Below are 15,847 nucleotides of genomic sequence, written 5' to 3'. Positions count from 1 at the left end.
AGCTGTGCAATATGGCTTTCTAGTTGTAGGCCTATACAAAACCATTCACACAGATTTTTCAAGTGTAGTGGAGCATAGAAAATAGTTTAAACATATGGTATGTTTGTTAAGAACAGGGTTGATATACACTTGTGTTCAGGAAAAAACAAAATGCCTTGAACAACTGGAGATAGGACATTCATATTGACAGGACAGCTCGATTCAGCATATTTCCTGTTCCCTAGTAGGCACAAGATCATCCATGGGCCCTGATAACTTGTTCCATGCATGATGGCATCGATGCGTATAAGGTGCGAATGGCGTCCTGTGGTATAGCCATCCGTGTTGAATTTCCTGATTCCGAAGTTCATCTGTGGTGGTTGGCATTGGGTTATGGCACTGCACCCATCGTTCCAACATATCCCACACATTTTTGTCTGGCGAGAAGTTTGGTGATCTAGCAGGCCAGGGCAAAATGCTGACATCCTGTGACACTAAGTAGGAATGTGCTCATGCAGCAACATGTGGTCATACATTGTTTGATGAAAAATGGTGTCTGGGGTGTTGTGCAGAAGGGATTTGGCAGTGGATCACAGGGTGTCATTCACGTAGGTCACACTGGTCACTGTGCCCTGGACACACACCAACTGTGATTTGTGGTTGTACCCAGTACCAGCCCACTCCACAAGGCCTTGAGTTGATGCTGTATGTCTTATGTGAATGGATTCACTGTGATTCTACTCCCCCTGTCTGTGGCAAACCAAAATATGGTCATCAGTTTTAAACAAACAGAACCTGGATTCATCCAAAAACATTATCTGATGCCATTCCTGTCCCCAGTGATGTTGTTCAATACACAATTGTCGTCTAGCATGTTTCTGCACATTTGTGAAATGTAGGTGGAGAAATGGACGGTGCACAAGTAACACATGCCATAATAAATGGCTACCAGGGGTGACAATCCGTTGCTGTAATAAATGGCGATGTATTGTCACCATTCCACTGTTGTGCTAGAGTTGAGGAGATGCAGATCTGTCCTGCAATGCCATTTGGATGAAGTGTCAATCTTCTCGGTGGTGGGTGGGTGGTGCAGCCTGATCCATCTTGTTGTGTCCTGTGGCATGCCATGAACCATTCTGCTTCTACCCACTGCACTACCAAAACACTTTGTCCCACATGAGCAGCAATTTCCCAGATACATCGCATTTGCTCATGCCAATAATCGACCCTCTTTCAAACTCAAAGGTTTGATGGTATGGTTCATGCATACCTCTGTGAGGTGTCCTGCACAACTGCTCAAGTCATACTGATTCAGTACCTTCAGTTTATATTGACAACAAGAGCCACAGGCACATTTTACTGGTAGGTGATGCTGCACCACAATATCGATGTTGACCTTGAACCTGTGGCCAACATGGTTCAGACGCTGATCATTTATGCAATACATAGAAAGAAGGATCCTTTATTGTATGATTATATGATAGCGGAACAAACACTGGTAGCAGTTACTTCTGTAAAATATCTGGGAGTATGCGTGCGGAACGATTTGAAGTGGAACGATCATATAAAATTAATTGTTGGTAAAGCGGGTACCAGGTTGAGATTCATTGAGAGAGTCCTTAGAAAATGTAGTCCATCAACAAAGGAGGTGGCTTACAAAACACTCGTTCGACCTATACTTGAGTATTGCTCATCAGTGTGGGATCCGTACCAGATTGGGTTGACGGAGGAGATAGAGAAGATTCAAAGAAGAGCGGCGCGTTTCGTCACAGGGTTATTTGGTAACCGTGATAGCGTTACGGAGATGCTTAGCAAACTCAAGTGGCAGACTCTGCAAGAGAGGCGCTCTGCATCGCGGTGTAGCTTGCTGTCCAGGTTTCGAGAGGGTGCATTTCTGGATGAGGTATCGAATATATTGCTTCCCCCTACTTATACCTCCCGAGGAGATCACGAATGTAAAATTAGAGAGATTAGAGCGCGCACTGAGGCTTTCAGACAGTCGTTCTTCCCGCAAACCATACACGACTGGAACAGGAAAGGGAGGTAATGACTGTGGCACGTAAAGTGCCCTCCGCCACACACCGTTGGGTGGCTTGCGGAGTATAGATGTAGATGTAGATGTAGATGTAGATACTAATGTACATGTCCTGTGAATGTGAATATCATATCTGCAGTGATCCAAGTTGTTCTGTTTTTTTTTCTGAACATGAGTGTGTTCATCTAACCAAACTTCATGAGAACTGAACTCTGACAATTTTACTTAATAATTTGATTAAGAGAAACAGGATTTTAAAACTGTGTGAAATAAAAGCTTTAGACATTGGCTGTTAAAGGATATTTCAGTATGTTGTTTATTTTGAAGCTGAATTTACATGAGTAGTTTAAGCTAATAGATGCTAAAGAGGAGCTAATAGCAGTGTATCACTCTTTTTGGGTATGTAATCCACATTAGATATCTTAATACTTTTTCACCATTTCTTTTAGCAAAGAGATTTGCATCACAGTACTGATTTTTAGCAAAATAATAGTTATCATAATCTCCTTGGGGGTTGCATTTTTTAATCTAATGGCCACTTGTGGTATAAACAGAGTAATGTAGAGTAAATCTGTTGTTTTATCTGTCTAAATGTCTTGTCTCATGTTTAATTGTACAGAATGTCACAACGTAGAAAATCTTCAACTTTGCATAGTTTAAAACTAAAAGAGGCAAACATAATTAAAGTATCTGTGCTGTAAACCCTTGAAGTCAATTAATGTGCTCCCACAAATCTTTGTCTATCCTGTAATAAGAAGTAAACAATTGAAGAAATGGAAATTACATTGGCTTGTATGATTATTTTTTAAGATTACTTTTATGATTTTTTCAGAGTGTCTTATGTACATAGGATGCAAATTTTTTATGATTATTACTTCAACAGAAATTCAAACACTCCATTATGGAAAATTTTAAAACAAAATAGAAATTCTGTAGACTAGGCCTATTTGTAACCACTCAAACAGTTTTATGGGTACAAATGTCAGGATATGATGTCTACTTAGTGTTTCACATTGAAAAAAGACAGAAGTGGCTTTGCAGCATTCTTCAATCAGCATAATAGACTTCTTTGTGTAAGGGAATATCTCATTCATTGATATTTTTTCAAATTATGGCTCTGCTTGATTAGAAACAATTTTCCTTGATGTCATCATCATCATCATCATCAAAATTCTAAATAGGGAACAAAAAAGAGTGTCACCTTTTTTCCATACCTACTTAAGAGAATTATGTTTCATTTACTGATGTGTCAGATGCTGAATCTCCAAGATAAATATTTGTTGAAAATGTTTTGGTGTCACAGAGTGTTTTGTATTTCAGAATGTGGATGAAGACTGCTCATAGGGATCTTTCAAACTATCAGTGGCGGCTTGTTGCAAATGCAATCGGCCAATGTTCACTACCAATATTTGTCAAACTAGTCTTTGCTGAAATCTGTCGCTGGCGGAGCTACACAAAGCCACAAGAAACACATCTGGCTTCAACTGTCATGGATTCAATCATGATGCTGTTTGAAAGAATTGAGAAGCAGGTAATCTATAAACTATCATCACTGAAGTTCATTACAGTCATCTATTTTTAATTCTCTGTTTCAGATTTCTCATGTCCATTCACTCTCAGATATAATGCTACATACTGTTTTTCCTAATAACAGAGCATCTGAACTTGAGAAGTCATTATATTTCCTTGTTTCTTCATTCTTCCCAAATTCTCTTCATACAATTCCAGCGTCCTCTGTGGTATTCTTTTGACAATTTACCTCCCATTCTCTTTTCCATTTGTTTTTTGTTTAAATATGTGTTTTTTTATAATGTTTCTTAACTGATCCTTATTGCATATGTTATCTTGTTTGATTTCTGCTTCTTTAATAACTTCCTGTGTTTTAGAGGTCCATTTTGTCTTGTTTTTACTAGTGTTTGCTGTCTTGAAGATTTTCCTCATGAGCCTGTTCTTATTCATCCTGTGGCTATGTTCAAAATTTAATCTTTCTCTTTCTGATGGTGCTAATTATTATTTCTGTCTATTTGTAAATGTTTCTTGACGGCCACTTCATCCAAATTTCTTCACAGAAAACTGGTTCAGATATTTTTCTGAGAATTTTCCTTTCCTGCTTTTTAGTCTCTCATATTTTTCTGTGGCCACGAATCACCATAATTTTTAGAGTGTAAAGTGCTCCCAGTGGAACTACTGTGCTGTAATGCCCTGGATTTGCATTTAGAGAGATAGATTTGTTGTTGTTGTGACTCCAAGTTAGCTTCTATGCTTTTTGTAATTTTGAGATTCTTTCTTGATTGTCTATCATGCTCAGTCCTGATGGCTGGATGACAACTCCTATATATTAAAAGTGTGTAACTTGTGACAGTTCCCCACACAAAGTTATAATGGGGAGGTTATCTGCAGGCTTCCTCTGCATGTACTGACATTTCTTGTAGGAAATTTGCAGGTCAGTTTTCTGTGATATTTCATGTGGCTTCTACAGGGCACGTTTAGCATCTCCTCTATTATTTGTTAGGATGATGAGATTGTCTGCAAAAACCAGGCACTTTGCATTGATTCTCTGCTCTTTTTAGTTCATTGATGGATTCCTTTTTTTATTTTCCCAGCTCTTTATAATTTTTTGCAGAACTATGTTAAATTGGGGGGGTGGGGGTGGGGGGAGAGTCCATCTCCTTGTCAAACACTGGTATGGATTTGAAATGCTTCTGAAGTTTAACCTATGAATTTAACTTTGGAGGTTGTATCTGTTAATGTCTGTTGCATAATTGCCCTTGCTTTCCTGTTAGTTTTGAATTCCTGTAAGGATTGGAATAATGTTTGCCTATCTATCAAATCATAAGCCTCTTTGGAGTCAACAGAAGTTACGTCAGTGATTAACTTAATAGAGCCTTTGAACGAATTTTGTTCACAACAGGGAACAATGAAATTCCCCTGTAATAATTCAGATTGGTTTTATCTCATTTTCTTGAAGAGCACCAATTAATGCACATTTATTCATTTTCCCAAATGTCTGATATCATTATTCTTTGAGTTGCTTGTGTGATATTACTATAATTTAATTTCCATATTTCTGCTGTGTGTGTATAAGACAATACTATTACTTCAGATTCCATATTTCTGCTGTATATGTAAGTATGTGTGCGCACATGTGTGTGTGTGTGTGTGTGTGTGTGTGTGTGTGTGTGTGTGTGTGTGTGTGTGTGTATGTTTGTGTGCACCTGTATCACATTGTTGTTGTCATAGATATTGCACTCTCCATCTGTTATCAAGCGACAATTATTTACAGCACAGTGACGATTAGGCATATAAAGTTGGATAATGCATACTCAGCAGGAAAAGTAGCTTCTACACAACAGTATAACTGATGTGATATTACACACTTAGTGGCTGCTATGTTCTACAAGATGGTTGCTTGATAATGGACATTTAGTCTGATACCAGCTAAGAAGGTTTTTACCCTGGGAAGTTTATTGAATTTGCTAGTTGCAGCTCTCAAAATGAAGACATTTCTGATATATTTGAGCATTTAGGATTAATTGTCTGATAATATAATTGTCAGAAAGCTATTATAATAATTTAAACAAAAAGTCTACATTTTCATTTATTAGAAAGTTTCTTTGAAAAATGAATATATGGTATTATTTGGAAGACAAATTGCTGTTAAATACAATATTTTTTGCAGATTCAAATCCTCCTAAGAAAATCTCCTTATTTATTTGGCTTTCTATTCAGTCCAAGCATTCAGTAATTATTCCTGGCATTATTTAGTGCATCAAATAGTTATACCTAACTTGAAAACTATTTCTGCCTTCTGCATTTAGTGTATGATTTAAAAAAATTATTTTCTGAAAAACATTGTTTAATACCAGACAGGCAAAAGCTATCTAGAATAATCCGTGTGATACAGTTTCCAAATGTGGAAACCTTGTAACTGTACATTTTGTGAATATCGTAAATTTTAACTGAGTGTCTATATTCTTGACCAACTGAATATATGGTCATGTTCCATGCCATATACTATCTTCCCAGATAGCTGGATGCGTTATCATGTCTGGATTCAGGAAGGCACACCAGCCTCAGATAAAATCTGCATCGTAGATAAACAATGAGGACCAAAGTGCTGGCCAACCTGGATAATATTTTTAGGTGGATTCTGACATCTGACTAGCTGAATACCGGACTGATACCCACGTTTCATCTCAATTACATAATTTCCAAATATTTATAAAATATTCACACATGTTCACGTGGTTCACATGGGGTAGCACTACATGCAGACTGCTGGGAAACACAAATTCTGTCCCAGGTGGAAAGGAGAGCAGTGTGTGGGGAGTATATGGCCACCCTCTATCACTAACACTACCAAATTCACATCGCAATTAACATGCAGACACTATGAAGAGATGGAATAAAGGCCAAGGAAAAAGGTGATGAAAGTTTCATGCAATATATCAAAATTTCAATTTGGAAAGTTATGTGAGTAAACATAATCTATAATCGCCTTTGTGAACATTCATTTAGTTCAGCCCTATGCATCATGCTACATAAAGAATTCCAACTGTTACATTTTGTTACTATTTGCCGATTTCAGAGAGGAATTTCTGCATTTCAGTCACAAATACTGATATTTGTCGTTAATGCTCACAAAACACTGTTCACTTCTATCTGACTGTTATTACTTGTTGTTTCATGATATATATTCCAATGCTGAAATCGTGAAAAGTGTCAAATGAGTTTTCTGACATTTTATTATTTCAGAATAACTTTATTGAGCTAACTGTACTTCTTTTTCATGTGTTGCAAAGAAAAAGGTGCTTAGGTATTAATTGTAACAAGCTTGTAGTAAGTTATTTCTCTTTTCATTATTTGGGTTTCATTAACACCCTTCTTATCTCTCTGTGGTGCTTTTCCAAATGTTGAAGCAACAAATATGTTCTTTAGTTTCTTTACCTATAACTTTGGTTTATTTTGGACGAATGTCTGAAAGATATTAACTTCTTAAGAATGTAAGTAGTCTTAATAATTAGTGAATATCAAGGAAGGAAAGAAATATCCAGAACACTTGTATTGCATATAATATTTAATTTCCAACTAAGAGCAGCTATTTGATTCCAAAATAGTCATATTTTGATTTCTATTGATAATGTTTGATTAATAATCAGTAGAATTCCATTGTACATAGAATTAATGTATGATAATCGTTATTTATTCTTCATCTTTAAAGTAATTTTATCAGTGCAAAATTTTATGTCAGTTGAAGGAGGTGTGATGACATTAGTCTCACCAAGTTTAAGAACTAACACTAAGTCTATTAGAGAAAATACTAACACTTCACAGTATATTTGAATTATGTTCCTGTCATTTGGATTATGGCAAAGGTGAAGTGCAGGTTGTGAATGTCATTGATGTAAACAATGGTTAATTTTGTACAAATAATTTATTAGTTTCTTTATGGGTCATGCTAAAGAAACACAAATATGTGTAACATGATTGCAGGTTTAAACACGTATGGTGATGCAATTTTACTGTGGGAAGTGTTCCATTACATCTATTTTTATGCTTTTTCACCATCTTACTGTTTGTACAATACAAGAAATATTCCACAGCATGGTCGCATATTGGTATTCCATGCTTTGGCCTACATAACAGCTGCTAAAAGTGGACTGTCAGAATCTGAATTAGAAGATTTGATTTCCCTAGATGATAAGGTACTTGATGATGTCTACCAGTATCATCTTCCACCTGTTCGAAGAATACCTCCTCTGTTGTGGACACGTATTCGGAATGATCTGCCAAATTATCTGTCTGAAAGAGAAGCTGATGGTGTCAGTGTTATGAACTGGTACCACAGGTGAGCTTGCTCAGCAGCATATAATATCACAGTATTCTTATTAAAATTAGTGCTATAATTTGGTCAAACCATTACATAATTATGGAACATAGTTTCAGTTGCTGCGTACAACATAAAATTTTTCATATAAAGAGACAGGGAATGTATGTATCATAAGCATAATTTTCTTTTTACTTATTGATAAAGTAAAAGCAGCAGCAAAGTCTTCACTCTGGATTACTAAGCTTATGTTTGATTCAACTATGTAAATGAAGGAAGGATAAGAGTTTTATGAACAAGCTTTTGTAGTTTGTTGAAAATATTTGCCAGGTTGTTTTATACAAGCAAATGGCTAATGACTTGTTACAGATCAATTCCATGATGATGTGTTAAGCATTTAGTGTTTCCAGGAATGTGACAGATTGATTTTCATACTGAAAATGAACCACACAGTTATTTATTATGTTCCAACAATGGTAATTTGTTTGAAGAAGATATTCTGAATACCTGTAGGCTTCTATCTGCACCATTCTGATATGCAAGTTTTGTGATGTTTAAGAATGAGTGTTCTTTTTCTCTAGTAACTAGGACTTGTTTCCTCCTAAACAGCCTTTCATTCTGCTGTCATTTTCTTAATGTTAAATATTCATCCATCAATAGTGTTGCAATGTTGACCTACCACAACAGTTCTTGGCAAGACCCATGACCCATTTAGCTCAACATGTGTAAGTCCTGTTCAAAGGCTTCTGATTTCTATCACCTGATGAATTAGTGAGAATGCATGTTACAGTTTCATGGGTATGTCCAACAGTTCACTGTTCACATACATCAGTGATCATTGTTTAAGAAGAACTCAGACACCCATTTGTAGAGTACACAGGCCTGAACAACACTCTTGATTTCAATAGAAAGATCTCTTTTTAGTTATCTTACCTAAACCATACGGATCGAAAAGTCCCACCAGCACGTGTTTCAGTCGATCTTTTTGTCTTCTTCACTGTAGAATGCTACTCATCACTCTTGTAGTGGCACAAGAAATGTCTGTGTGTTGATGTTTAAACTTACAGATTAGAAAGAGATTAACTCTTTGAAAACTGCTCAGGAGTCATCTCTACATTTTGCAAATCTATTGACAATTCAGAATTTTGCCTGTTTGGTGAATGATAATCTTACATCTGAATAGATGTTTCTTTTCTCATTTTTGCTGAACAGTAGCTTTTAAGTAACAGAGGTAGTTGTGACTCTTTGGTAATTTGGAATGCAGTGTCATATGTAGTTACTTTTGCCTCACAACAAAATCTTTACAATCCTCCATTGTATTAAGACACACAAAATGTAATGATAAGTAATTACATCAATAATTTTTCTAGTGTGCTCAGTCATCATAAGGAGAAAGAGTTTCATTAATACTAACAAAGTTTACCATTTCAGACAGTTTCGTGATACAGCGAAAGAGCGTTACTTCAAAAATATGAACATGGCCTTTTACTTCCACTCATCAATTGCTGATTACTACCTTGGAATATGGGGTGGTGGCAATCCTAAACCTTTTAAATATACAGAAATACAGAGGCACAGGTACGTTTTCATACCTAATTTGCAAGCAGATAATTTAATACAATTTATCAGTTGTAATAGCAGTATATGAAAAGTAAATTTAAGTTCTTCTCATTAATTTCTCTACAGTGTAGAAAGGCTCATTATACAAAAATTTTAAAAAAATTATGAAACAAGTATATTTATTCAGCTGTGAGCACTAAATTTCAGATGTGGAATATATACTGAATTACCACCACTCTTCATGTTTCTAATTTTCAGATACAATCATTTTTCACAGATTCAAAGTAATGTTTCGAATTAACTTTGTGATACTATTTTATTCTTTATTTCTCAGACATTGAAGGTGTAGTGATAAAATTGCTACAGTCAGGATACTTTTATTGCCAAATGTTAATCAAATCTAGATGAAGTCTTAAAGCCTTGATGGTATCTTCAAAAAGTTTGTAAACTCTTTTGCTTCAGAACTTAATGTTTTGATTGAGGTTTTCCCAAGTATATGAAAGTTGCAGTTGTTTTCTTAAGTGGAACTGTTCAAAACATCAACAATGACATCATTAGAGCATACAATGAGACGAAGTTAGGAGTTTAAATATCATTTTGTTATATGTAGATAACTGTGATTCTGCAAAGATAAGCATAAAGCCATCATATATTAGAACTACTATTTTGATATGAAATTCAATACTGCCAGTTGGAGTGAGACTGATCCTGATGCGTAGTATTTTTCCATTGAGACTAATTTTTAATATACTTTGTTCCTGTCAAAATTGGTGAGAAAATTTTGAATTTCCTGTTTGCCATCTGTTTTAAAACAAATACCAGTGACACTGCAGCACCTGTTTGAATTTTAGAAAGGTTTCAGTTCAGGCAGCACTAGTTTATTTTGGCTCAATATTCTGAACATAAGAAAAGCATCCAGCTACTTTCACAGATGTGTAGTAGATGATAATAGGCAAGCTTCTGGCAGGCAATTATATTACTCAAGGATCAGTTGCATTTTTAGTAATGGAACATAATCTTTCTCTAATAACTGGCAGTAAGTGAGAGATTTAAATTAGAGACCAGAAATGGGTGTGAAGCAAAACTTGAAAAATCCACTCATAAATCACACTAGAACAGAAGAAAGAGTTGAAAATGGCAACTTTTTAACGTCTAGGCAGAGTGCCAGAGAGAATCCAGGGAAGAGGGATTGTTCAAACCTTCTTGCTGGTGACAAGAAAGTACATACTGTTGGTAGTATGAAAATTTTTGGGAGGAAAATTTCTTTCAGGAGTGCTAGTTCTGCAAGGTTCACAGGAGAGCTTCTGTAAAGTTTGGAAGGTAGGAGACGAGGTACTGGCAGAAGTAAAGCTGTGAGTACCGGGCGTGAGTCGTGCTTCGGTAGCTCAGTTGGTAGAGCACTTGCCCGCGAAAGGCAAAGGTCCCGAGTTCGAGTCTCGGTCATGCACACAGTTTTAATCTGCCAGGAAGTTTCATATCAGTGCACACTCCGCTGCAGAGTGAAAATCTCATTCTGGGATTTTTATTATTGTTTGACCAAAGATAATTGTTTGTCATACCAGAATGACATTATTTTGTTTGAGTCAGTAGTTAATGGCTGGCTGTTTACACCAAGTTTTGATTATTAACCATCTTCATGGTTTAACAACCTCCTTTGTTACACATACACTGCTAATTGTAATTATTGTTCATGCAGTAATTAAATATTATTGGCTAGGTCTAGTGGTAGTTTTAAAGAGAAAATATTCATCTTGTTTCTCGAGGATCTCCTTAAATCTGTTGCTTGAACTTCTTCTGTCTGGAAGCCAGGTTCTTTTGTAGGTCTGGAAGTCCTATAGGTTGACATGTTTGTAGAATAATGTAGACAACAAAGCTGATTCATATGTAATTTTCATATTTAATAGTCCTGGATACCTTGCTGCCATAAATTTTGCAATGTTCACACAGTGAAATACACTCCATTTGTACATAACTCCAGAAAAACTTTACATTTCTCCTTCCTTTCTTCCTGTCACACACGACATGCAACCCAACCATACCCAGTTAACAGTTCTGAAGTACATCAATAAAGATATATTCATACTAAGATTGAAACATAGAACACAGAACATTAAATTGAAAATAATTTACAAAAAGTGACATTTCCTCAACAGCACAATGGAAGTATTATGATAACATTTATTGACATAAACAAAAAATATATCTTTTTGTAGTACAGTAATTTTATGAAATTTGATTTTTAAATCACGTGGATTAATTGTGTTAGCAAGACTTATTATACAGTTGAAGTTATAAACATTTCAAATAAGATCAAAAAAAGGGTAAGATAAATTTGAGAATATACATGGTCCAAATGGTTTATTGCACATTACAGTGGTATAAAGAAATGTTAGTTATGCATCATGTTAATCTTCATCATGGTAATACAGTTTTGTATCTCATCAGAACTGAAAAAGTGGGTATCCAAAGATACTCTATAATCAAGAGGAAGTACAATGGTAGTGTATTAGATGTGAAGACACAGTTATGAGATACAGATTTAATGCACTTCCTAAAATACACAGATAACAGCTTTTGGCGGTGACATTCAAAAAAATGTGAAGGGAATTAACTTGAACTTTGTAATAATTGAATATAATTTGTGCAGATGGTACTCCACAACTTCTACTTGAAATAACAAGGCATGTCTATTGGAAAGCTGTAATATGACTTTGGTAATCATTGTTGTACTTTCAGTGTGATCTCTTTACTAATTTACCTAATTTCAAAAAGTGTGGTTTGTTTCCCTTTTATACATATACACTCCTGGAAATTGAAATAAGAACACCGTGAATTCATTGTCCCAGGAAGGGGAAACTTTATTGACACATTCCTGAGGTCAGATACATCACATGATCACACTGACAGAACCACAGGCACATAGACACAGGCAACAGAGCATGCACAATGTCGGCACTAGTACAGTGTATATTCACCTTTCGCAGCAATGCAGGCTGCTATTCTCCCATGGAGACGATCGTAGAGATGCTGGATGTAGTCCTGTGGAATGGCTTGCCTTGCCATTTCCACCTGGCGCCTCAGTTGGACCAGCGTTCGTGCTGGACGTGCAGACCGCGTGAGACGACGCTTCATCCAGTCCCAAACATGCTCAATGGGGGACAGATCCGGAGATCTTGCTGGCCAGGGTAGTTGACTTACACCTTCTAGAGCACGTTGGGTGGCACGGGATACATGCGCACGTGCATTGTCCTGTTGGAACAGCAAGTTCCCTTGCCGGTCTAGGAATGGTAGAACGATGGGTTCGATGACGGTTTGGATGTACCATGCACTATTCAGTGTCCCCTCGACGATCACCAGTGGTGTACGGCCAGTGTAGGAGATCGCTCCCCACACCATGATGCCGGGTGTTGGCCCTGTGTGCCTCGGTCGTATGCAGTCCTGATTGTGGCGCTCACCTGCACGGCGCCAAACACGCATACGACCATCATTGGCACCAAGGCAGAAGCGACTTTCATCGCTGAAGACGACACGTCTCCATTCGTCCCTCCATTCACGCCTGTCGCGACACCACTGGAGGCGGGCTGCACGATGTTGGGGCGTGAGTGGAAGACGGCCTAACGGTGTGCGGGACCGTAGCCCAGCTTCATGGAGACGGTTGCGATTGGTCCTCGCCGATACCCCAGGAGCAACAGTGTCCCTAATTTGCTGGGAATTGGCGGTGCGGTCCCCTACGGCACTGCGTAGGATCCTACGGTCTTGGCGTGCATCCGTGCGTCGCTGCGGTCTGGTCCCAGGTCGATGGGCACGTGCACCTTCCGCCGACCACTGGCGACAACATCGATGTACTGTGGAGACCTCACGCCCCACGTGTTGAGCAATTCGGCGGTACGTCCACCCGGCCTCCTGCATGCCCACTATACGCCCTCGCTCAAAGTCCGTCAACTGCACATACGGTTCACGTCCACGCTGTCGCGGCATGCTAACAGTGTTAAAGACTGCGATGGAGCTCCGTATGCCACGGCAAACTGGCTGACACTGACGGCGGCGGTGCACAAATGCTACGCAGCTAGCGCCATTCGACGGCCAACACCGCGGTTCCTGGTGTGTCCGCTGTGCCGTGCGTGTGATCATTGCTTGTACAGCCCTCTCGCAGTGTCCGGAGCAAGTATGGTGGGTCTGACACACCGGTGTCAATGTGTTCTTTTTTACATTTCCAGGAGTGTAATTTGTGATTATTTAATTTTGATTTGTGCACTTTATATAATAAAATACATTTTGAAAACAGGTGGATAATATTTCCTTTGAATACACATTCAGACACACCTGATGCTTGAGAAATGCAATTCCAGAACTGATCGGTTACCCAGAAACATGGTGTTTGCAGTGTGGTCATCCAAGGTCTGGGTGAAATTTTTCATTGCATTTCAGGCTGTATATCTCAAAATGTATGAAACATATTTTGCTTTTAAAAATATCATGTCATTTCTACATCCTTAATAAACATAATGTAGAAATCCTTAATAAACATAACCACCCCATGAACCTTGGACCTTGCCGATGGTGGGGAGGCTTGTGTGCCTCAGCGATACAGATGGCCGTACCGTAGGTGCAACCACAACGGAGGGGTATCTGTTGAGAGGCCAGACAAATGTGTGGTTCCTGAAGAGGGGCAGCAGCCTTTTCAGTAGTTGCAGGGGCAACAGTCTGGATGATTGACTGATCTGGCCTTCAAACACTAGCCAAAACGGCCTTGCTGTGCTGGTACTGCGAACGGCAGAAAGCAAGGGGAAACTACAGCCGTAATTATTCCTGAGGGCATGCAGCTTTACTGTATGGTTAAATGATGATGGCGTCCTCTTGGGTAAAATATTCCGGAGGTAAAATAGTCCCCCAATCGGATCTCCGGACGGGGACTACTCAAGAGGACGTCGTTATCAGGAGAAAGAAAACTGGCGTTCTGCAGATCGGAGCATGGAATGTCAGGTCCCTTAATCGGGCAAGTAGGTTAGAAAACTTAAAAAGGGAAATGGATAGGTTCAAGTTAGATATAGTGGGAATTAGTGAAGTTCGGTGGCAGGAGGAACAAGACTTTTGGTCAGGTGAATACAGGGTTATAAATACAAAATCAAATAGGGGTAATGCAGGAGTAGGTTTAATAATGAATAAAAAAGTAGGAGTGCAGGTAAGCTACTACAAACAGCATAGTGAATGCATTATTGTGGGGAAGATCAGTTTGGATTCCATAGAAATATTGGAACATGTGAAGCAATACTGACCTTACGACTTATCTTAGAAGAAAGATTAAGGAAAGACAAACCTACGTTTCTAGCATTTGTAGACTTAGAGAAAGCTTTTGACAAGTTTGTATGCCAACTAACTCTGCAGATGATGAAGAAATTGATGAAATGTATGATGAGATGAAAGAAATTATTCAGGTAGTGAAGGGAGACGAAAATTTAATAGTCATGGGTGACTGGAACTCGAGAGTAGGAAAAGGGAGAGAAGGATACATAGTAGGTGAATATGGATTGGGGCAAAGAAATGAAAGAGGAAGCCGTCTGGTAGAATTTTGCACAGAGCATAACTTAATCATAGCTCACACTTGGTTCAAGAATCATAAAAGAAGTTTGTACACATGGAAGAATCCTGGAAGTACTAGAAGGTATCAGATAGATTATACAACGGTAAGACAGAGATTTAGGAACCAGGTATTAAATTGTAAGACATTTCCAGGGGCAGATGTGGACTCTGACCACAATCTATTGGTTATGAGCTGCAGATTAAAACTGAAGCAACTGCAAAAAGGTGGGAATTTAAGGAGATGGGATCTGGACAAACTGATTAAACCAGAGGTTGTACAGAGTTTCAGGGAGAGCATAAGGGAACAATTGTCACAAATGGGGGACAGAAATACAGTAGAAGAAGAATGGGTAGCTCTGAGAGATGAAGTAGTGAAGGCAGTAGAGGATCAAGAAGGTAAAACGACGAGGGCTAGTAGAAATCCTTGGGTAACAGAAGAAATGTTGAATTTAAATGATGAAAGGAGAAAATATAAAAATGCAGTAAATGAAGCAGGCAAAAGGGAATACAAACGTCTCTAAAATGAGATCGACAGGAAGTGCAAAATGGCTAAGCAGGGATGGCTAGAGGACAAATGTAAGGATGTAGAATCTTATCTCACTAGTGGTAAGGCAGATACTGCCTACAGGAAAGTTAAAGAGACCTTTGGAGAAAAGAGAACCACTTGTATGAATATCAAGAGCTCAGATGGAAACCCAGTTCTAAGCAAAGAAGGGAAAGCGAAAAGGTGGAAGGAGTATACAGAGGGTCTATACAAGGGCGACGTACTTGAGGACAATATTCTGGAAATGGAAGAGAATGTAGATGAAGACGAAATGGGAGATACAATACTGCGTGAAGAGTTTGACAGAGCACTGAAAGACCTG

At 38.1% G+C, this 15,847-nt stretch overlaps 1 protein-coding gene across 1 annotated transcript in view; it reads left to right on the top strand.

Annotated features, from left to right (window-relative positions):
- LOC124556328 (NACHT and WD repeat domain-containing protein 2) overlaps positions 1-15,847 on the top strand; it is a 314,048-nt gene that overhangs the window by 116,086 nt on the left and 182,115 nt on the right. Inside the window, exons 11-13 of the mRNA XM_047130299.1 lie at positions 3,335-3,545; positions 7,618-7,862; positions 9,273-9,419. Of these exons, the coding sequence (XP_046986255.1) occupies positions 3,335-3,545; positions 7,618-7,862; positions 9,273-9,419 (603 nt within the window). The remainder of the gene's footprint in view (positions 1-3,334; positions 3,546-7,617; positions 7,863-9,272; positions 9,420-15,847) is intronic.

This window comes from Schistocerca americana, chromosome X, assembly GCF_021461395.2.
Source record: "Schistocerca americana isolate TAMUIC-IGC-003095 chromosome X, iqSchAmer2.1, whole genome shotgun sequence".
NCBI lineage: Eukaryota > Metazoa > Arthropoda > Insecta > Orthoptera > Acrididae > Schistocerca > Schistocerca americana.
Note: the sequence above shows the minus strand (reverse complement) of the source record. Positions and strands in the feature narration are given on the sequence as shown.